This window comes from Chroicocephalus ridibundus, chromosome 1, assembly GCF_963924245.1.
Source record: "Chroicocephalus ridibundus chromosome 1, bChrRid1.1, whole genome shotgun sequence".
Classification (NCBI taxonomy): domain Eukaryota; kingdom Metazoa; phylum Chordata; class Aves; order Charadriiformes; family Laridae; genus Chroicocephalus; species Chroicocephalus ridibundus.
This window is the reverse complement of record NC_086284.1, coordinates 104,554,778-104,577,942: the sequence shown is the minus strand read 5'-3', so window position 1 is coordinate 104,577,942 and position 23,165 is coordinate 104,554,778. Positions and strand designations below refer to the sequence as shown.

General features: G+C 36.5%; 1 protein-coding gene across 3 annotated transcripts in view; it reads right to left on the bottom strand.

Annotated features, from left to right (window-relative positions):
• SCAF4 (SR-related CTD associated factor 4) overlaps positions 1-23,165 on the bottom strand; it is a 46,001-nt gene that overhangs the window by 21,610 nt on the left and 1,226 nt on the right. Inside the window, exons 2-12 of one of the 3 annotated variants that reach the window (XM_063346756.1) lie at positions 12,912-12,995; positions 12,241-12,285; positions 11,204-11,365; positions 8,757-8,892; positions 6,143-6,282; positions 5,437-5,613; positions 4,977-5,077; positions 4,432-4,479; positions 3,175-3,283; positions 2,621-2,818; positions 1,328-1,413 (exon numbers count right to left, since the gene is read on the bottom strand). In XM_063346756.1, coding sequence (XP_063202826.1) covers positions 1,328-1,413; positions 2,621-2,818; positions 3,175-3,283; positions 4,432-4,479; positions 4,977-5,077; positions 5,437-5,613; positions 6,143-6,282; positions 8,757-8,892; positions 11,204-11,365; positions 12,241-12,285; positions 12,912-12,995 — 1,286 coding nt within the window. The remainder of the gene's footprint in view (positions 1-1,327; positions 1,414-2,620; positions 2,819-3,174; positions 3,284-4,431; positions 4,480-4,976; positions 5,078-5,436; positions 5,614-6,142; positions 6,283-8,756; positions 8,893-11,203; positions 11,366-12,240; positions 12,286-12,911; positions 12,996-23,165) is intronic. The other 2 variants (XM_063346760.1, XM_063346767.1) reach the window with 2 other exon arrangements.

The window sequence follows — 23,165 nt, the reverse complement described above, 5'->3', positions numbered from 1 at the left end:
ATAGAAAAAATTCAATTAATCCAAGTTCATTCACAAGCATTTAGAACTAAAGTAAATTATTACAGTAGCTTATCAATACACTCCAGCTGAACAATTGATCATTTTTCAATCTTCTATTAATTTCGTACTGAAGTTGACTATCAAAACTACGTCCACATTAACATACAAAAAAATGACATCTGCTTAAATGAGGAAAATGTTTACTGCTTTTACAAAAGAATGGCTAAAGGAGAGATTAAAAATAAATTCTGCCAGTGAAATTGTATTCTACATCATGTGCAAGTTCTAAAGCACTTGAGGTCTGGAACACCTTCAAAGAAGTCATATGGAACTTGGCAAAGGAGAAGACTTGCAACTAAGTAGATAGCTTTGCTTTAATACCGGAGCAAGATTTGTTAGGTCAGCTGAGATGTGAAATACTGCCTGTGTGACAGGCAACTTCCCATAGTACAGTGGATCACAGATTTCTTCATATGAAAACTGTCTTTAGAGCACAGACAAAATTAAACTATCATATTCTGCTTTGCTACAATTTACTCAGTATTGACAGGCATGGAAGTTACTCTCTACCAATAAAAGAGAACTGTACAGATACCCAATTTTCCTTAGAAGGCAGATGACTTTCAAAGGTTCACAAGTCTTAAGAGTCACTAATGTGTTTCTCATTACCACTGCATCAAAGTACATACGACATTTAGCTGTATTTATACACAACTCCCCTCAGGAGGTAAGAGATTGAGCGGATCTCTTTTTTTTCTCTCTTCCAGAAGGGGAATTCAAATAAAGCCCTTGACAGTTTTGACTTTAACATGAAATTTCACTAGCATTGTCCATACAGAGAAAAATACACAGACAATAATTTCTTGCAATTAATCCTTAGATTAAATTGAAATGGACTTTTTTGCTAAATATATCTTTTGGCATTTGGGCACAGAATCCAACTTGTACAAAACGACTGGGCACTTAGAAGAAAGGGCCTCAAAGGAAGTATGCTGTGTGGGGCACCCAAGAAGCAAATTCGAAATAGAGGTAAGAGGACTGTGTCCTAAGGCACTGAAAATGAGCCCCACCAACAGTTCAAGGAGTTAGCTCACCTCTCAACTATTTACTGTCACCTCAGTTAGAAGTTACCACCCCCACAGCAGATTTGGCAGCACAGTACTAGATTCTCTGAGCTCCGCATAATCAGCATAACTCTCCCCAGTACTCGTAAAGAATTAGTAAAGCATTTCCCAAGTCTTTGGACATGACACACTTAAGTTCCTTACATTAAAATCCATGCTTGATATAATATATACCCTCACTAAAGGAACTTTCACTAATTTACCTTGATGCAGATCTAGATCTTGACTTTCTGCTGTCAGAAACATGCCGCTTCCCCTCTTGAATAGGTGGCTGTTCCACTTCCATATCCTAAAATATTAAGTTTACTGGTGTTATGGGTGAGTAGTGCAAACATTTTATTTCATTTTATGCCTAGACTAAATTATGTAACAGCACTAAAATTATACTGAATATTCACATGTGAAATTAAAATGTAATGCAACTCTCCTCAGAAGCTTCACCACTACTTTGTAGTCACTAACAGGGTGACAGTCTAGTATTAAATGAACTTAATACAACCACTGAAAAAATATAATGAAAATAATTTACACAAAATTCTCATTTTCAAATTGCACATAATTGTTTTTCCACATTGTAGTCAATTTCAGCACTGCATATATCTCCACAGAATATAATTATATTGCTTTAAGTCAATCAGTGGATCTTGCTCTGTCATCAAAATCACAGGCAAAGTATGATCTACCACGAAACATTTCTCCAAGATGTTATAGGAAACTACGTTAAGCCATATATCTAAGCAAATTACAATACAATAAATTTGAAGAATGAAACAATAAGTCACGAAAACAATACATAAAATGCAAGAACCTGCTTAAAAAACCCTCAGAAAGTTCAACTCTCCTTTCCTACCCCAAATCCTCTACAGCTTCCCACTGCAGAACATACTGTGTCCTGCCTAAACTTCAAATAGTCTTCATGACACGACCCTGGCAGGGACCATCCAAAGAAGCAATCTCTCAGAATGTACTGATTTAACAGAATTCAAGACTAAAAAACTAATTACAATGATACTCTTGAGAACTGTCCCTTTATTCCAAGTGAATAACTGAGTAAGTGAATAACTTATTTCTAGAATCTGTGACATCACAAGCCACCACATAAAGACAGCTTGGTACCATCTCTATTTCTCATTTTACGATTTCCTTTTCTTAGAACAAGGGAGACAAATATATTCAATTTTTTTTTTTTTTTTTAAATACAGGCTCATTAACAGACTTGCTCTTTGGTTTCTTCTTAATAACAGTCAGTTACCAAACCAACAATATCCTCCAAAATCTTAGGAACAAGAGAAGTGTTTACATACACTTGGATTTTTTAAAACTTTTACAAACTTCGGAGTCCATTTCCACTACATTAGCGATATACCAGACCCTTAAAAATTAACTATTCCAGATCTTTCCCTTGGATGAGCTACCCTCCCAGCCATCTCTGTCCATGGTTATCATGAAATTTCCTCTCCTGAACATTTGAGAAAGACATGTATTAGAGCACTTACGTTAGTTTGTTTACTGCAAGGGGTCCTCACCTGCTGATGTGGTTTTTGCATGTGTGATTCACTCTGTACTGGAAAAGGAGACTGAAAAGTTTGCTGCACAGGTGCTGCTGGTGGAATCACAGGCTGAGCCATGGGTGGAAACTGCGGGGTAGGCAGAAGACCAAAACCTGGCATTTGCCCATTAGGAGGAAGCGGAACCTTTGGAGAAGAAAAAACATGCAAACTGCCAGTTAGGAAAAAAAAAAAAAAAAATCACATTAGCTTTCCCAGTTTCCTAAAGTAAAATTGTATCTCTGCTCCAAAGTCACAATAAAAGACCAGAAGCCCAAGAAAGATGAAGCAGGTCAAGTGTTTAGGCGTGTAAAATAAAAATCTTGTTCTTCAAAGCCTGACTAGAACAGAGAACAAAAATATGTTTCTTAGGAAAGTTAGAGGGCTAAGTCATATTCACTCTTCACTAATAGAAACACTACTTCCTTACTTCTGCTCAAAGAAAACAACGAAATATAGAAAACATAACACAGCAGAGGGACAAGGGAAAACCCTAAAGTTACCTGGTGACGCATTGGATCCTGTTGTATTCCCATCATTCGCTGCTGAAAAGGATCCATATTTGGGAGTTGAGGAAATACTGGCTGTTGCATACCTTCTCCTGGAAATCCACTAAAACCAGTAATATTTTGGTGAGACAAGTCAGTAAATACACAGATTTTACATATTTCTATGTATATGTACACATTCTTGCTTCAAATTTAGACAGAAAAATCTTTATTATGATCCCATTTCCTCTCTAAAAAGTGGAAAGAAAAAAAAAGGAGAAAGAGTGACTTCCTTATCTTTTCTCCACTGTAAGAGTAGTCCTTTAACATTTAAAGAAATGCTACATAAAGGTTTAAGCCTCTCTTCCCCCATATTTATATAATCTTGCTAAAAATCTCAGTCTACAGAAATTTTTCATGAAGGTTGTCTGCCTTAGGCTAACTTTCTTCCTTCCCAGTTCCTCTTTTGGGAACAAAACAAGTAAGCCTTTTCCTCAAGGAAAAGAAATTGGCCATATTTTTGCTGAAAAAAAACCCTTTAGTTTGGAAGGAATTTAGGGCAGAGGAGAAAGGGATATGTATATCACACAAAGATTACAGTAATGCCATTCACTTCCTGATTCAACACACAGAATGGACAGTGCTCAGGGAATTAATGAGGTCTGTGCAGTTAATACAACCTGTTTACAGGATGCAGTTTGTGTAAAAAAACTGAACAGGATTTCAGAAGATAAAGGAATTTCATGGTGATGTGAAATGAAACTTTGTAGTATTTTAAGACACAGGCACCATACAATTCTTAGATGATTCTGGACAGATTAGTTTTTCATACAGAGTACTACTGATTTTGTGTGCTCAAGCTCAAAATGAGACTACTGGAATCCAATTTTAAGAGGCATCTTACAAAACTATAAGGTAATAAGGACAGAGGCTTTGAAGTGCTACAAACAGATCATAAACATGCTGAAAAGCCTCGTCCAGTGACCTCTAGTTGGGCACACACAAGCAGTGCTTATGTTTGACCTACCTCATCTTTCTGTACTCCAGAGTTCCATCTGTATTATAGGCGAAATACTACCAATTTACTTAAAAGGCATTTTAATTAAACTAATACTCGTGGAACATTAAAGTGATCAAGGTGATAAACACAGTTAAGAAAGCTAATGACAAAGTTAGTGATTCCGTTTTTGAGAGCAGGGTTTGGATGGCATATACAGAAAATAAGACACGGGGCCACATACTGAAGCAGGAAAAAAAGAAATATTGACTAACCCAGGTATTGAGCACCATCCAGCCTGTGCACTGAATGAGAGAGAGGTCCTGTGGAAAAAACTAGTATGTGATCATGTAATTTAAGACTTTATCATAATGCATATCAAAAGGGAAACAGGAGTCGTAGTTAGTTTGCGTGGGTATTTAACGTTTGAGAAGGTAAAGCCGCAAAGCCAATTTTAATTTTTTTAAAAAGTTAAAGCTACAACAATATTTGGAATAGCATCTTTTCCCCAGCCAGTAAAGCAATCCAGCCGATAACTAACAATGCTGACACACTCACTCGTGCAATAAAAACATGGAACTCATCTTGAAACCAAAACTGAGCTTTTCTCTACAGAACACATCCCTCAATCAAGGACGCAACATGCCAAACCAATGTAAAAACACCAAAAAAAAAAACCCTCCAGAAGTTGTTAACAATGTTTTTGGCTTTGGACTATTAACAGTTAAGCACTGAAGTAACTTGGAATTTTAATCAGCTTTCTAAACAAAATATTTTTTAGAACAAAGATTTGTTAATTTTAGTATGACACAAAACTTACAAAGCTGGCTGAGAAACTGAAGGAGAAGGAGCTGAATCTTCTTTCTTTGAATCTTCCACTGCTTCTGGTTCATCATCATAGTCAAACCGATCTAGCAGCTTCTGAAATAAATTGCATTGAGACAGCTATTTTTTCTGTATCTTATACAACTGGCACCCAAAATATTCTTATTATTGAAGTCTTACTATATATCTAACAGCTCTGTAATTAAGACAAGGTTAGAATCAGGAAAAAAAAGCCAACTATATTCTAATACAGAATCAGAAACTGTCCAAATCCGTTTTATTCAGCTTCAGAAAACGCAAAGGCTATAAAAACAGGAAGTCGACCTCCAAACAGAAAAAGAAGAAACAAAATTTGCATCCTTTTTCTCCTAACAAATGGAGGACATTGAGACATCCATTAAACAGTTTTCTGCTGAACTGCAAAAGTTAAACACAAAGAACAAATGAAAACTTACTTTGTCAAATGACGTTTTTTGCTCAGGCGGAGGGAAAGCAGCTTTTTGTTCCTGTGGTTGTGCTGCTGTAGTTTTCAACTGAGCAGTAATAGCTTGAACCTGAGCCATCACAGTGTTATCTATGACCGGTGACTGGGGTTTTTGAGGCTGTTGAAAAGTCTGAAGAATTTGCTGAAGCTACAAAAATATATATAGTATTAAGTATATATTCTTACATAAACACATAGTATTGAAAGCTTTGTAGGATATAAATTTTACATCAAACGAGACTATGGCACAGGATGAACACCACTGACAATCTGAATGAACTACGGAGAACTTTCAGCAAGACTAAAAGTCACTTTTTAAATACTTCAGTGGTAAAATTCAGCAGATCCCAAGATTTCGGTATTTAGGCCTTTCAACGCTGCAGACATTTAAGTGGATCAAACAATAAACCTCAACATTTTGTTTTATATATTCCACCTGTTCTTGAAACTTTGTAACTGCATCAATTCAGAACTGAATTTTCCTCAAATACCATACTTACTGGATAGAAGGGTGACAGATCATTCAAATATTGACTTTAACTCTTACAAGTTTTCCACTGAAGACCTTAGGGAGGCTTTTGTTTTGCTTCAAATCAAGGGTATTACTTTCATCATTTTCCCACCCTCATTTAACATAAAAACTGAATGTAGAAGGAACCCAAATATAAACAGTTTACCTGTTGTCCTTGCGTTGTTTGAAACAACTGAGCTACAGCTGCAAAGGCATCAGAACTGGGCAACTGTGGCACAGTAGGTACTGAGTTAGCAGTAACTTGAGGGGGCTCCGAAGAAACCTTTGCTGGAGGGGGCGGTGAACCTGAGAGTTTCATAGGAATTGAGAAAGCACTACATTACTCCAAAACATTAATCTTACTCCTCAGTGCATGCACTTACCTCCTCAAAACAAGTGTCTATCTACAATACTCTATTTAAAGTCCTACCTAAGCTACACCAATTCTATTCAGTTTGCCTTTAACTGCTCCAGTCACAGCTCACAACTGCACATTTCATATGCTAAGAAAGAAAACAAAGAAAAATGGCCTATCTGAAAGCTAGTCCAGCATGGTATTTTAGATCACAACTCAATGTTTATAACTGTGCAATTTCAGAAGAATTAAGAGAAAAACTATTACTCAAACAGCGTTAAGCAATGTGCACCAACACACTTAAAATATTAGTTCTGGTTACAAAGTTCTGGACTCCTTCTTCTGAATTAGTACTTCAAACCAATCATCTAATGGTTCATTTTAAGAGCAAGTGAGTTTCTCTTAATATTTTCTGTTTTCTAGCAGTAACTGAACTTTTGCTGAAATGTGTGGTAACAAGTAAAGGCTTTTAAAGATTATTTCACAAGCAACTCTTTTTTTTGATGAGGTTTGTTCACATGCTACTTTTGTACAGGCACAAGCCAAACCTGCATCTGATAGATAAATCCTCCTACCATAAAAATAATTTTCAATAATTTTTCCAGGAAAAGACTCCCATTTCCACTGAGCTTTAGTAAGACTGAGATCACATTTTAAGACACACTATTAGCTTTGTCTACACATGCAGCTTTCCCATTCTCTTAGCTTTAGATTACAATTTTTTTAATAAACATTTTGCCAGTACCAAGTAAATTATTAGTAATACCATCAATTCCTACATGCTGTGAGCAAGTTACTGTTCTTTAGCAAATATATTTTATTGGACTACTACAAAAATGTACATGGAGAGACAGTTAAAAATCCCCATAGATAGAAATATTTTTCAGTTTGAGACATTAAGCAAATGTTTGCCTCACAATACCAACTTCTTTAAAGCCATTCATCTGTTTGCAGTTTAAGTAACTGCAGTGTTGACGTGCAGCAAGCAGAGAAAAACATGTTGAATAATATTTTCCCAGAAGTCAGATGCTACATAAAAATACTGCAAAAAGATACGTGATTGTTTTAAAATATAAATTAACTCCCAAATTACTTCCTGTATATATTCAGAAGGATGTTTGCTTGCTCAAGGGAGAATATTTGCATTTCTCTCTCTCTCTTTTCTTGGCTAAACAGACCTTGTAGCATTATGAGCTAAACAGTTTCTATTTCACACAATGCATTAATATATTTATTATTATTCATTAGCATAGTTATTTCAGGGCCAAATTATCCCCCCTGGTGCATCTCAATAATCTCACTGAAATCAGTAATTCTGTACATGAAAATCTATGCAGAAGGAACCCAACTTCTTAGCTACTAGTGATGAAACAAAGATGGAAAAACAGCGCCACTCACCTGTCACATCCAAATGAAATTTTATAGCCATCAGCTTGCACCCGAGCCCACTTGCCAAGCCATTCCCCTCCCCCCCCCCGCCATGTTTATAAAACATGTCAATAGGAAAGATATGTTTCCCTAAACACACTGGAGACAATTTCACTTCTGCTATTGCATGTCATTATTTTGTTGTCTTATTTATCAACACACCACACTCACTCCATTACATTTTTTGACAGTCCTACTCCAAAACATGAGTGCAATGAACAAGGAGCTTACCAAAGCTAAGTCTGAAATACAGAGGGCAAACTCAAAAAGAAGGCCCTCCAGAGAAAGAGAGAATTGTGTTATGCATATTCTCATCCACATTTCTGTAACTTCACTACCAGCTTTTCATGTGGCATAAAATAGGTCAGTGAAAATACTGTGGGCAGGCAGTCATTACTTTACTCTTTAGGTCAGTGGTTTTCAACCAGTAGCCCGTGTAAAAGCCTACTGCCAGGCATAAATTTACTGTTCAAGAATTTGGATTTGAAACACCAGTTAAAATGTTTCAGGGCTGCATATTGAAAGACACTGACAGCTGTTGCTTTCAGATACTGAGTTGATTCAAAGAAAAATGAAGCTCTAAACGTGAAAGATCACGCTTTACTTATTTAGATTCTAACATTAAAAAATGACATCACAATTACAAAACTGAGAAGCAACAGAAAAATATTTCAGACCGAAGGAAAAAAATTAAAGATTTTTTTAAGAGGGGATATTGAAGTAATCTGTAAGTAAAGTGTGCACGTATGTACGTACATATGCATACACAATATAAATTTTAGATATTTTCCAAATAAGTGTTCACATTCTGATAATTTCTGAAGCACAGTATCAGCAATTACTTAGAATGAGTTCAGCTGCTCCACATAATGGTGACAACAAAGTTGAGTTTATTAATATGCTACTGTTGAAACTAATAGTAGATGCCTTAATGTGAAAACAAACAAGCTACTATCATTTGCCCTATTAAAAGAAGAAATTACAATGTCATTCATACCTTCATTATTAGTAGCATTTTCTGTCATTGGTGCAGTGGCACTAGTTCCTGCTGCCATATCCAGAAGGGGTTGAATTATTTCAATTTTAAATACTCCATTTTTCTGCCAAAGGTTCAGGACACGGACTATTTTACTCTGTTGAAACAAAGGCAAGCGTCAACGCTATACACTGCTTTCCTAACTCACAAGCTCCAAATTTATCTTCTGTACGTTGAGAAGAAAGGTTTGAGCAGTTTAGGAGTTCAACATAATCAGACACACCTATTTAACAACCCCAGTGTTGTCACGTAGGTCAGCAAGACCTTTTACATGGCAAAGATACAAACTGCCAACTTATTTTACCACCCACTTTAATAAAAAGCAACTTGTGCCATTTTTCTAAAACTGTTCTGGCCAGTCGGAAAATCCAGGTTTGATATACAATAGAGGAAGTCACATCAGCCCCACCATTTCTTCACAGATGGTCATAAAGGGGTGACACAAACAACAAATGCAACGAGAAAGACAGAGAAAACGAAGATGAGCTGGAAAACCCTAATGAAGAGAGGGGCAATTCGACCATAAAATGCTAGAACAAAGCTTTAAAGTTAGATAGAAGACTGTTTGCTTGAATTTTTTTTCTACTAACCCAACAAATTAATGTTGATACCATAAAACCCATCTCCATTATTATTCAAAATATCAGGAAAGCAAGTGGAAAACATTCTAACTGATCACTGCAGAAAGATTAAATTAGAACTTCTGATTGTCAGCTGTTATTTTAAGCTCCTTTCTTTTTTTAACATTAAGAACAATGAAGCTTTCAGGAACAAGGTGGAAACTAGTCTTGCCTTCTTTACCCCAGTTTTAAACAATAATATCTAGCTAGATGTGCTACTTCAGTTGGTACATGCAAGCGGGTAAAAGTCAGAATACCTGTTATATTGACATACCTGTCCTTTTTGTATACTTAGTCACCTGACTTGCACACATACACGTTTTAAGTACTTTTGACTTCTACTGTAGCTGCTAAGAACAAATCAATTCTGTTCTTTCTTGTTTCAACAATAAAATGCCTTACTGTGACTCAGTTATATACACCCATGCAAATCCACCTATACATTCATAAGCTAAGTGATTAAAGAATTTCACAAGAGGTTTTTTACAATAAGATCAATTTGAGAGAAATCTGAAACAGCTATTTTTAAATAAGATTTTTGGTCTGAAAAACAGTTAACTTTAAAACAGCAGCAATTTTTGTCTTTGGGTATTGTCTCTCTCCAGAAGACTTGGAAAACAATATGAACGCCAAACAATGAATAAATTTAATACTCTTGTTCTCACATATTAATCTTACAGAAAGGCTGTTAAAAAAAAAAAAAAAGGAGTATCATTCTCTTTGGATATCAATCATAGTTATTGTGTATCTGCAGATCAGTTTTTTTGTTTAGGCACTGGAAAGTCATTAAAGCACCCATGTTATAAATAGTATTATTCCCCTAGTGGAAAGCATCTAAATTATTTTAGCAGTGAGATATCAGGTAGTTCCACAAAGCAGACTGGATAGTCTAATTCATTTAGATGAACGAAATGGTAGCCACAAAGGCAGAAATGAAAAGGGACTGCTCTATTTCACGAGGATGTTAACCCAGAAGCTCCAGAATATCAGATTCAAAGCCTAAAGGTCTAAACGTTTTACATTAGAAAACTACCAAGCATCAAAGACTTTCAAAAGCTTAGTTAGAAAGTCAGGGGGAAAGTCTCTTAGAAAAAGAGTGTTTTGCTCTTATGGTACTATAATTAAGAAAAGGAGCAAGTAGGCGATTTTCTGGGAACCAACTGGCAACTTCTAAAACACATTAATATTGGGACTCTTGAAATTGTTCTGACAGAGGGCATAAAAGCTATCTTCTGTTGGTAGCAACCTCAACCATCGTGAATTCAGGATACTTTCCAAGCTTCTGTTCTATCAGCAAGTACAGCAAAACGAAGAAACTTAAATAATTCTTGACAATGGAGAGCAGCAATGAAATTCTCAAGTATGGGATTTCAAAGACTGTCAAAATCAACATGATTATTTTCTTAGAAAATATTTGGGAGCAGAACCTTCACTGCCTACAACAACGGAGCTTCTCCTGTAACACTTTCTTTTTGTGGGAGACATGACCTTCCATAGTAAGTTTTCCTGAAGGAGCCTCAAGAAGACAACTTTTGGCATAGTCAAACGTACTGCTGAAGTGTCTACACAGACAAAACAAAACTGATAACGTTAGGCAAAATACTATTTTAACTCGAACTTTTGTTTAACTATCACCTTTGATAACCTTTTTCTATATTTTACCATTTCATATAATAAAATTCACTACCACGGACATAGAAAATCACCAAATTAGATTTCACATAGGGGGAAACACCAAGGTAGCACTGTTATCAATTCACAACGACACTTGAGAAATTGTAGTTGTACCTTGTCTTCAGATGGACAGAGATACAAATACTGGAATGTGGCAGTAATATTTTTAGAGAATCTTGGCCCAAAAACATCCTTGTCCGTTCCAAACTGGTGACGAGATTGACGAACAATAGAGTCAATAACGTACAATCCAGGGACTTTATATTCCGGTTTGCACTAAAAAAATAAAAATAATTTTCCATTATGCAGTGATACTAAAACGGTAACATGCATCCACCTTAGAACCTTACACAAAATCTATACTTAGTATACTCGGGTATAAAAAAATTAATTTGTTTGGTTTTATGCAGAATTCTCTTGGTACTTTACTTTTGTTTTGTTTGTAGAAATGGAAAAGAAAGGAGAAGAACATGCTTTCACATTTGAGACCGAGTAAATAACCTGGACAGTGTGAAGCAGCTTTTATCTTCTCAATCACTGCTTTTGAAGCACCTTTAGCTTGACAGCATGTGACCGCAACAACAGATCTACTACAGTACAGTACAACTCTACTATCAAGCTACCTCACATGCAGTGCACGGAGCTACTTCCACCAACTCTATTCTCCTGAATTTAATTTGAAGTGCTTCTCTTTGGAGGTCTCTGAAGGACTCTGAATGAAAGAAAGAGCAGCTTTCCCGTTCACTCAGAGGAACGTACTTAAGGCAGCATGATAGTTGGTTTTAGCAAGCATTACATTCTAGCCTGTTGTTCTACATGCCCAGGCAAGCATGAAAACTGTATTTTCCGAAAATATGTATTATCTTAGCCAGTGCAAATTAATTTGAAAGTTCAGTACCTCCAGTTTCCTCCCCAGTTGCTGGGTAGAGGAAGAAGGGGAACAGTACAGTTTTTTTCTTCACCCCTTTTTAATGTACTACAGAAAACTGAAACAAGGAAATTATGCAGACAAAGAGATACCAAATACTAACAACACAGAATTTCCTCCCTCAATCCTTGAATAACAGAAGCCTTTTTGGTTATTTACCAACATTATTAATAATACCTAGTAACAGATGCAGACAATATCTTTATTAGTAATTATTTTTTACCTTTTTGATAAACTTCTCTACAATCTGGACGACATGCTTGTAGAGCTGGAAAATAAATGCATAAATTAATTCATCGTCTACTCAGCAGTGGTGCATCATTTTAGAAGTATTTTAACTCTGTGCTTACTACCATTTAGGAAAGACTACAAACAAAATACTGTAGTCACATTCTAAAAGAAACTATGTTATCAAGCTAAGTTAATCAAGCACAGAAAAAAAGATTTCATGGCGGGAACAGACAAAAACAAGCCATCCTCTCTGCCAAAAGTGCGTCAGTGTGTACACAAGAGACATACTGCTTCTAGACTATAAGTGAGAGCTTTCTGGATTTATTTTCTAAGTCCACTAATGTTTTAATATGCTACAGTGCAGCTGCATCCTGCAACATTTAAAATTTTATTACATAGAAATCACAACACCCTAGTGGGTGTAGCATTAAAAAGCAATGATTAAAAAAAAAAAAAAAAAAATCAAGCTGGCATTATACTACTAGTCTAAAACCAAGAGATGATATTCACCACCCACTTGTTTCTAGATAACATTCTTAACTCCAGCTAGAATAAAACACCCATGAAGCTAAGACTGGGAAATCCAGAGATGCATTTACTTAGAAGTAAAATAATGAAACATCGCTACTGTTACAGTTTCCTGTTTGCTCTATTGTACTTTACCTTAATAGCTTTAATGGCAGCTTTTGTGATGAGAATCATTTTTGCTCGGGAAATAGGAGGTTTCATCTCCATCAGTGAAAAGAGCTAAACAGAGAAAATAAATATTAAAAATGTATTCTGAAGTTTAAGCAGTTAACCAAAAAGACAACATTTCAGACAACTGATTGATTAATGACATTCCACACTATGTATCACCACAATACTGGCTGGTCCTTGAAATAAAGAGACTAACAGGCAGATATTTCTAGACAATGTTCAAAGCTATATTCCTTGTGAACTAACCCGTATTCACTGATTTACCAGATTTTGATAGGGCTGTGTCAAAGGTCCATTTGTGTCTAAGAATGAGTATCTGCTAACTTATGATACACGCACTGCTAACTTATGGTATGGCAACCTGCTATTTTATAAAAGCAATATAAAAGAGAAATAACAGCTGCTTGATTTAAGTTAGCCTGAATATCTGCTTACCAAATGGTGATCAAATCAATACTAACTTTTCAAATTATCCCACTATATACAGGCATTGCAAAATTCTTTAATGGAGATGTTTACCATTTCGTTTGCTGTGACCATACCATATTATTATTAAAATTAACTGCACCAGCTGTTTTGGAGAATCCCCTTCACTATTCTCCATACTAACATCACCCAGTGGAAAAGTTAATTCCTCAAGGACATGTTTTCAGAAGCTACTGCGTCTTTATAGGTGACAGTTTGACGCACTCTATGAACCTGACTTACAGAATAATTCTGATCCCGTTTCTATAAACATAGACCAGGCACACAATTTCAAAGACTTTTAATCAGAAGCTAAGGCGGCTATTCTGTTAAGGCCATTAAGTTCAAAAAGGGATTCTGCAGTGCTAGATTTAAATACTCTTTTTTTTTTTCTTTTTTTTAAAGTCCGAATTCACAGAAAGCATATTCAGTATTCAAAACACATAGGATACAAGTAGGATGTTCAGATGTTCAGATCTTCAAATCTGAAAGTGCGTCTCTAAGTAAAAAACCCTCAAACTTCATTTTCACAAATAGCATCACCATGACTTACAACTCACATGTGAGGAAATTTATTAAAAAACACTTTCAAAAAGTCTTGAACCTAAGAACGCAGAAAACACACTACTGTCTTCCAGTATTGACCATTAATTCTGAAAACAAGTATTATCTTCACATTTCAGAAACTGAGAGAAACTAAAACTCGCAGACAGAACTGTCAGAGCTGATCAAACATCTATGAAGGGCGGAACACAGAAAGCTGAGAGACGAGGGATACATTTTCCTCAGGTCCCCAGCACCACCTGGACAGAGTGACATTATTAACGAACTTTGCTTCTTGTAGAGCATTTTAAGGGAATAGTGAAGTAAGGGGTTTGGGGATGTTTGTTTTTAAATAACAGCCCTATAGTCAGGCACACATAAGCACGCACGCACACACACCAGAATATACCAAAATCCAATGCACATTTTACCACTTTCCAGACCATTCTGCCTACTCTGGATCTACAGTGGATTCCATATACTCCATAAGCTGCTGTTGTAATTTCACATCATAAAATAACCAGTTGCAAAAATTACGCTGTATGCTACACTACGTTTCTACGGCATACTGTGCAGACGTTTGTTCTACTGGTCATTAGACGTGGAAGCATGATCCACATTGGCTTGCCAGGACTGTTCTCTCTTCTCCAACCTCCTTCCCATCTTCCAAGCAGAAAGAGAAGCCAGGACATCCCAGTACTAGTTTTTAATTCCTCCTTCTACACCACAGCTCATGGTTAGGTGCTTTGCTTCATTAAATATTTTCTATTCTTCCCATAAACTTAACTTCCTATTTAAGCCATGCCTTACTAAAGGCAGAATCATTATATTGTCATGATTTGTATAGTGAAAAAAAAAAAAATTGAGATCTTCAACATTTCCTACACACACGTAATCATTTTTACCTTGAAGTATTCCCCACAAATCACAGAAAAAAATTATTTTACATTACGTAATTCAATTTTGCTCTTCACAATAAAGAAAAAAAGAGCCCTTGAATACTAGCCAAAAATTTAATCAATTATTTGACAAAAATCAAAATAAGAGAATAAAAGTAACTTCATTTGACAGTGTAATAGAAAGTAAGAAGTCATTTAAAAATTTACCACTTATTTTTTTATTAAGTTAAAGTTACAAGATATACTTGTGAAGTGATCAACTTACACAGATTTATCCACTGTCCCAGCTAAGGGAAAAAAACAATGCAGAAGATAAAAAAATTTGGCCAAATATTTAAAGACAAGTGAAGTCATAACAAGACTTTAAGCAATACAAAATGAAAGCCTTACACCAATAAAATACAAAGAGAAAGCAAGAAGGCATTTACTTTAATTTGATTCCTATTCCAGGAATATGTCCTGCAAGACAGTGGTAGCCAGATACCTTTTCCAACACCAACATGAAGTCAAGACCATGACTTTTCATTACTAATCTCCATAAAAGGCAAGTTCTATTGACAGAATGATTTTTAAAGCCATTCAAGACATTAAGACATAATTCAGCTAACAACCCTGCTTGCTGAAAAATCACAGTACAGACAAATGAAAACTGTCAGATAAAAGACAGAAGGAGAGAGGTGCCTGAGTTGACTTGTTTTTTTTGAAAAAAGCTTAATTTCAAATGTTAATTATATTTCTTTAGAATAAGTGCAAAGACTCCTGATGAATAAAGTCAGTGCTATTAAAACTCATGAAAATCTGTTTTAAGAGGTAATGAAAGACAAAAAATAAATAGATTCCCAAAAACCAACACCCACAAACAAACCACCAGAAGGCTCAAAAAATGAGATGGAGGAAGAAAACATGAGCCAACGTTAAAATGGGCACTCCATATCCTTTCCTTTACACACGAAGAAGCAACTGGTGCTCCAGAAAAAGGAGCCAGTCCCATATAACAAGAACAAAGAAGCCAGTGTGAAAGCAGCACTTCAGCGTCCGTATTTCAGGAATGCAACCAGGAAACTAGGAGAGCTCACCATAGGACAGAAGATGATAATAAACAAGTGGCAGCAAAAAGTAAAAAGAAGTGTCTTAAAAGGCATCCCACGAATATCATTGCAACTGGGGGGGGGGGGGGGGGGGGGGGGTTAAGAAAAAAAATAAAAATCCAATGAAAAAGAAACTGCCAGAGGGCAGGAAAAAAGGAAATCAGCTAGATGCACTGAAGTAGGCAGGGAGGATGCAATGAAGAATATGGTAGCTTGGAGAAGTCATTAATTAAAGAACACGAGAGGCTGAAACTAAGGCTAATAAGGCAGAAATAAACAAGAGCTTTGGAAGAACAGGATTGAGCAGATCACTGTAAATTGTTCCTTTGCTGCTACAGCCAGCACTCTGGGCAACAGCAACAAAAACATAGTAAAAGCAAAGAGGTCAGTACACACGGATATTTACAGCTCAGGATGAACTGCAGCTGAAATATGCAAATTGAGATGCAAATATTTATATATATAAATACATATGCACACATACATGGATATGCATATATATACACGTGTATATATATGTATTCTGCCCTCTCTTCACACCCACCCCCATCACTATCTCTTGGAATAGCACATCAAAACTTTGTTGCCTTTTTAAATTTTCATAAGATTTTAGAATACCAAATGACTATTTTAAAGCTGATTTTTATTTAATTTTCAGTATCGCAGTTACATGTGTCAAAACCATGTTTTAAAGATGGGTAAATCAAAAATTTAACAACCTTACTAGTTCCTCATGGTTTTTCACTGTTAGAAGGGGAAACTGTTCAGCAAGATGCCTAGGTACCTTACATTTGCATATGTTCAATTAGACCTGGATCTTCTTTCATACACATTTCCCAAACCAATATATGAAAAAAACCCAGCTATTTTCAGAAGATTGTCCTTCCAATAATACATCTAATTCCTCAAAGGGCACCACGATCAGCTCAAGAAACAATCTAGACACAAAACCTGACACTTTATTTAAAATATAAAAGAAATTTGATGGATGTAACAAAGGCAACAATAATTTGCAGCTTGAGAGTGTTTCCAGTGTACTGCCTCACAATAGGAGCCTGTCCCTGGAATGCTCTGCCCTGTAAAGCTTGGCCTGTTAGAAATGACTTGCTGCTTTTACCAACCATAACTGGATGTCTGGAGAACGAGAAAAAAAAAAACCCTGCTCCTAGTTGTTCCCTAGCTTCCTTCCCCATATAGTGACACCACAGACTAAAGAAAAAACAGGAGTTTAGCTCTGACTCTATTCCTACTGCTCACTGCCCCCGTTCTATTCATTCGGCAATGAAAACCACCCAGGCTATCCCGTTTACTAGGATGGGGGGGCACCACAGGGCGAGAGACAGCATGGGAAAAGAAATGAAGCGAAACTTTATTTTTACATAAGAACTAATTAATCCAAGGACTATTCAAGGCTTGAACCTTTACTCAGTTTTGATAATTTCAATATATTAAAAATAATTGTCTCCTGCTGTCTGCATGGATTCTTTCATACACAAGGAAAAATTAATGTAGAAAAATTAGTAAAAAGGCTTAGCCACAAAATGTTATCAAAATCATTAAGGCAAATGTCATAAGAAAAACTTTACTATTTCAGTTATAATAGTCTCACCTATTGAAAACAGTATGAAAAAAATCACACAGTTTTGTTTTACACTAGCTCTAGCTTAGGATACAATTTCAATTTAAGAATTTCCAAACATTTCTGGAACCTCCCTCCTTACATTTGAAAGTCTGTGTGCTGTAGCGGCACATTTTTAAAAGGAATAATTTCTTTGTTGCTCTGTATCAACCTATGTACTACAAAAGTGGAGGTATTAAAAAGCCTACTAAACTCAAGCCACAATACAATATATTGATTCAGGAGTATTTCTGCATACTTTTCAGAACAGAATAGAAATGTGGGATAAAATATCTATAAAGCCAAGAACCTCAAAGGCAGTAAAATCACCTGCTCATTTTCAGGCTAATAAATGGAATTAAATAACAAAGATAAGCCACTCATTAAACTATAGCAGATAGCAAAAGGGAGACTAACTATATTGCCTGCTATTTAAAGAGCATGCTACTAACCACCCCCAAATTAAAATTCAAGGTATGGAAGTACTATAGAAAACACATGGCACGAGTGAACTAAGGCAGCCTTCCAACTCAAACTGTAGAACCTGGTCCAGTTCATAAGCCCTGGGTGAGGTGTACTAGGAGGGGTGCGTAATGGGAGAAGGAATAGGATGATGGCCTTTAGTTTTCAGTCTTTCAAGCAACAAATTTTAAATTTCTGCCATTCTATAATTAATGCCCTTTGAGCGTCTATTTTACACACAAACCTGAGAACTATGGGTTTTTGAAGCAAAGGGGAGAATCTCTATTTTCAAATTTACCCACAGCCCTACCTCAGAATCCTAAAAAGACAGCATGTCTGGTCACAGCATGTCTTCAGAATAAGAGCAAGCTGAAATGTAGACATACTATCAGTTTCACTTCGTTACTGAATTCATTACAAGAAAAGCAAAACCAGACAGATGTGCGCATGCCAACAGAGAAGGAACAGGGGTTCCATGGGAAAAACATAAGACACATGGTCAAAGAAAAAAGGCAACTCATACGCTTTCCAAACCTGAAACTACTAGGAAAGAAGTGAAAGTGTCATCTTGTGAGACTTATCCCATTGGCACAGAAGAAAAAAGATGAGGCTTATATCCTTCAGGGTATCTCAAGCTTGATGTATGATCTTAAGTCTATTTATCTGTTTTAAGCATGAGATAACACAGTAGGAAGGTAAAAATACCTTTTAATACTTGAACTAACTTCCCTGGCTTTGCTATCTTGCTGAAGGTTCTTTGCCATAAAAACGTCTCTTTGTTTACGAAGAGGTATGGCTCCATTTTATATACTTACTAAATAAAACCTACAGAAAAGAAGCAGCACAGAAAGAAGCAGGATCTACTAAAAGAAACAGTGTTTGTTAGTCATATACATTTTCGTTCTCCTATCAAACTCATACCTTTCCTCTTCAGGTCCCCATTCTTCCTTGAACAACTAAGAAAAGGAGAAAGATAATGATGTCTGCTAAACTTCCGTCGCTAAGCTATGTCTCAGAGGATCAATGTAAGTTTTAAATTCTTGACCATCGGCTGTGAAGCATACTAAGTATTAGGTGCTGCTGAAGGTAAGAGATCACCACAAAATTCATGGCTGTCAGGCTACATTCTTTGGAAAATAAAGTGAGATTTAAATTTGACCAGATATGAACCCCAGGCAATGAAGCTAAATAGTACTTCATCAGCTAAGCTATTTCTGTGGCCTAGAAAGACCATTCACAAATTCTGAATCACTGAGGAGAAACTTCTTTTTTACAAAAGACACTCATACGAAAATGACATCATAAAAGTACACAGAATAGAATTTTGTTTTTGAAACTTATCTGTCTCTTAGGATCAGTGCTGTGCTAATAAGGCCAGCATGTCTCCTGAAAAGCCGTTCACCTCATTCCTTCTCTTACCAAGAATCTCTAATAGAATGCCACAGCTTTCAATATTCCTGGAAACAGTTCAGTCCAGAAGCAACAAACGCGGCTCTTTCAGGATCACTGCGACGATGACCCTTCAATTACCGTGATACACTCATAAAAGCAACAAAGCAACTTCCATCCTCAAAGCGCTGTACGCTACTTCTGCAATAATTTCAATCTATGTCTCATAGTTTAGAAAAGGGACTAAATTCAGCCTAAACTCTAGTAGCACTCTCCTATTGTCCTTTCCCTCTAACCTATCCAAACAGCATTTGAACTGCTGCTTAAGAACTCTCCCAGGACATGTGTGAGGCAGCACTGACTTAAAAACACAGCCTATTGCACTTACTGGAATATAGGAATCGTTTTAGGCAGCTACAACAGGTAGCAGCTTTTACTGTTTTCTGAAAGACACAAAGAGTGCCAAAATGCACAAAAGACTATGTTAACCTTTCCTCCAACCACAGATACTGGTAGTTGTGTCCTTGCTGCTTTGCCATACACCAGAGGGAATCTAACTGGAGTTCATGAGTTCCAGTAACTGCTGAAGAACCACCGTGAAGGATATCCTGCTAACCTCTATTTATAGGACCTGGGGAGGGGAGGGGTAGAACAAGAAGCAGCAGATTGTAACAGAGCACACAAAATGAAGTCTTACTATTAGCATAAAATAGCTATACTAGATCAAAAATGCAACCGTTCAGTTCATTGAATATGGACAAATAGTAAAGAAGAAAGCTGCGGCTCTAACTTTAAAGAAACACCTCACAAAATATCTATCCTGCCTGGGATCTAGGCATGCTTAAGTGGGATATCAATTGTTTCAGTGGTACAGATTAACTATTACCAACCTGAGACACACGATTAAGCGAATACACTGCATTACTCAATACAAATATAAGATTACAAAATAGCTAACTTGACTTTATTCTACTTCCAGCAGCAAGACTGTGAAGAAATCTCTATTTCTAACTTTTATAACCAGTAAACTATCCCTCAAGTTTTTCAGGTTAAAGAAAAGGAAACACATATATCCCCTAAATTAAAGCATGACAAAGATTAAAATCTTTATAAACCACGGCAGATGAGTGGGTTTGTTCGGGTTTTTTTAGAAAAATGTTTGCTTGTTTTCTTAAAAATGTAGCAAAGGTTTGCACCATTATCGAGTTACCTTTGTGATTTACTTACACTGTACTATTAATTTAACACACCGTGTACACCTAACAGTACATGAATTCTAACTCCTTCTTCCAGGATAGTCTGAACTAATTTCCTCAGGGAAAAATATACTATACTACATAACTGACAAATCCCACCTATTCAGTTGGCAGTATCTGCTCAGAGTACAACTGGATAAAAATAAAGCAGCAAACTTGTTTGGTCAACACAAAAAAAGGTGCTTGCTCCTGTAGAAAAATTACAATTTTTAAGAGGCACATTTACTGGTAAACTTACATTCAAAATATAGGTACAAAGAACAGGACTAAGGGAACGGGCAACACAATCAAACACGATCAAATTACGCAACCCATGTAAGTTACCACCCATTGCCAGAGCCAAACTAATTGACTTTAAGTGTTCTTGCCTAGTTTACCACAATTGCTAAGTGCAACGTGCTAGCTCAAACCTCTGTATTTAAGTTTTACCTCACAATTCATATGGGCAGTTAAGATCACATACTTATCACAATTAGCTGACAGGCAGAAACTTGTTACTTCACTGCAACATAATCAGACATACCGTCAGAAGCCTCTAACCCAAAGGGCAGAAACTGAACTTCCGAGTAGAACTGGAACCCAAGTCAGCCAAAACTGCTAATGATTTCTACTGCACCTTCAGCCAAAACAAAATGGTTCAAATTGCATAAATGAAAGTGTTACTGGTGCTTTTCTCTTCCTCCCTAACCTCTTTTGTCTAAGAGGAGGATACCAATATAATAGCTTAGAGGATGCCTAGTTCACAGCCATGATTTGAACTTGGACCTCCCACCATTCGAAAAATTGCTGTCATCACCAAACCCACCCCAAAAAATCCCAAATCATCGTATCACCTGAAGCAGTAAGTGGCATCTCCTCCTTCATGTAGACTGACAAAGAGCTGAGAGCTGCTACCTCCACAGAAGAGACTGTAAAGCCGGAAGCGTATCACCCCTAGTATACTTGGGAAGTCCAGCACAAAACTCACAGCTGTGACAGTTAAAGCTGCCATTCTAAAACCACAGTTCTCTGTCTACGGTGGTATCGTACAATTTGTCAGCCAGTAAGTTCAGGAATTCTTGACCTACAGGGTATTCTGTAGAAACATCGATCTTCGCTGTTGAAGCTATTCCACTCTCAATAAAATAATTAACTATTCAGTGAACAGAGACTGGTACCTCTGTAGTCCTCACAGCGTCTATGCATTATAAGACAGTCTTACAGACAGAATGAGTTCCCACACACTCACTAGCCTGTGCTATTCCCACCATTCTGTGAATAACGTCAAGACCTTTTGTAAAACAGCTCTTTCACTTTCCTCCACTTTCACTGAGAAAGCTCAGAAATGGAACAATATCTGATTGTAAATCTTCCCCTCTTCAAAAAAGTTCGAGATGTTTCACACTTTATTTTAGCATGTATTGTTTTGCACGCACCACTTCAGGCAACACGCGCTGGAAAGCTAAGAGAACAGTTTAAGAACTGGACTTTATGTTCTTAGCTAATATCATAAACACGCCTTCTGAGAACAGGACAGCAATTATACAAACCCTGAATTTATTAACATGCTATCTTTACGCCTAAGTAGTCCTACAGAACTAGTCATACATACAAATAACTGCAGAACAGGGATATTCGCAAGTATAGTTTTCTTCCCCATAACTGATGTTCAAATGAAATCTAGTGTTTTAATACCTTCCAGCAGCCAGCCATCAGAATTTCACTGAGTATTTTTGATTGTATCAAAAAACCCATCAAGCTTTTACTACATCTGAGAGGAAGATATACAAAATAAAACACATGCATTTCTAAAACGAAGTCACAAAATACCAAGAAACACTGCCTTTACTATAAAGTCACACATACTTTCACCACCAGATCAGCAAAAGTAGTGGCTTTTATTGTTTGAGAAATACTAAGCACTGTCTGTAGAATGAAGTTTTATCAGGTTGAATGAACATGTTGAAATGAATAAAGTGGAAGCAATCATCTGCTAGAACTTCTGTTTGTATTTAGGCAGGTAAGAATATTTCTGTTATCTGTTTACATGAAAACTGAAAATGCTGCATGCATGTCATTCTGCTCAAACGTATTTGGGAAGGCTGTTTTGCACCCTTCCATACCACCGGTTCAAAACAGCACAGTACACCCATAACATGGGCAAATAAATAAGAATAAAACTGTTAACAACAGGCATATGCTACCTATTTTTCACTTTGTACTTCTATAATTTTGTTAAGGATGAGCAGATTTTCATGTGTGTGTATGCATGACAAGCAGTTGCAGGGAGTGAACTTTACACAGCATGAGTTCATCACATGAGAGTAGTCTGCCATTTTTCCTGTTTCTGTTCAGCAAACATGCATAGCAACCTAACCTTCAAAACGTATTAAACATTCTGGAATAGGTTCTGGCTTAGCTTTAACTGATTATCTGCAAGGAGAATATGCATGTTCTATAGTCCATACAGAATACGCAAAAATCAAATCCTCAAACTGAGACAGGAGTGTCATTTAATC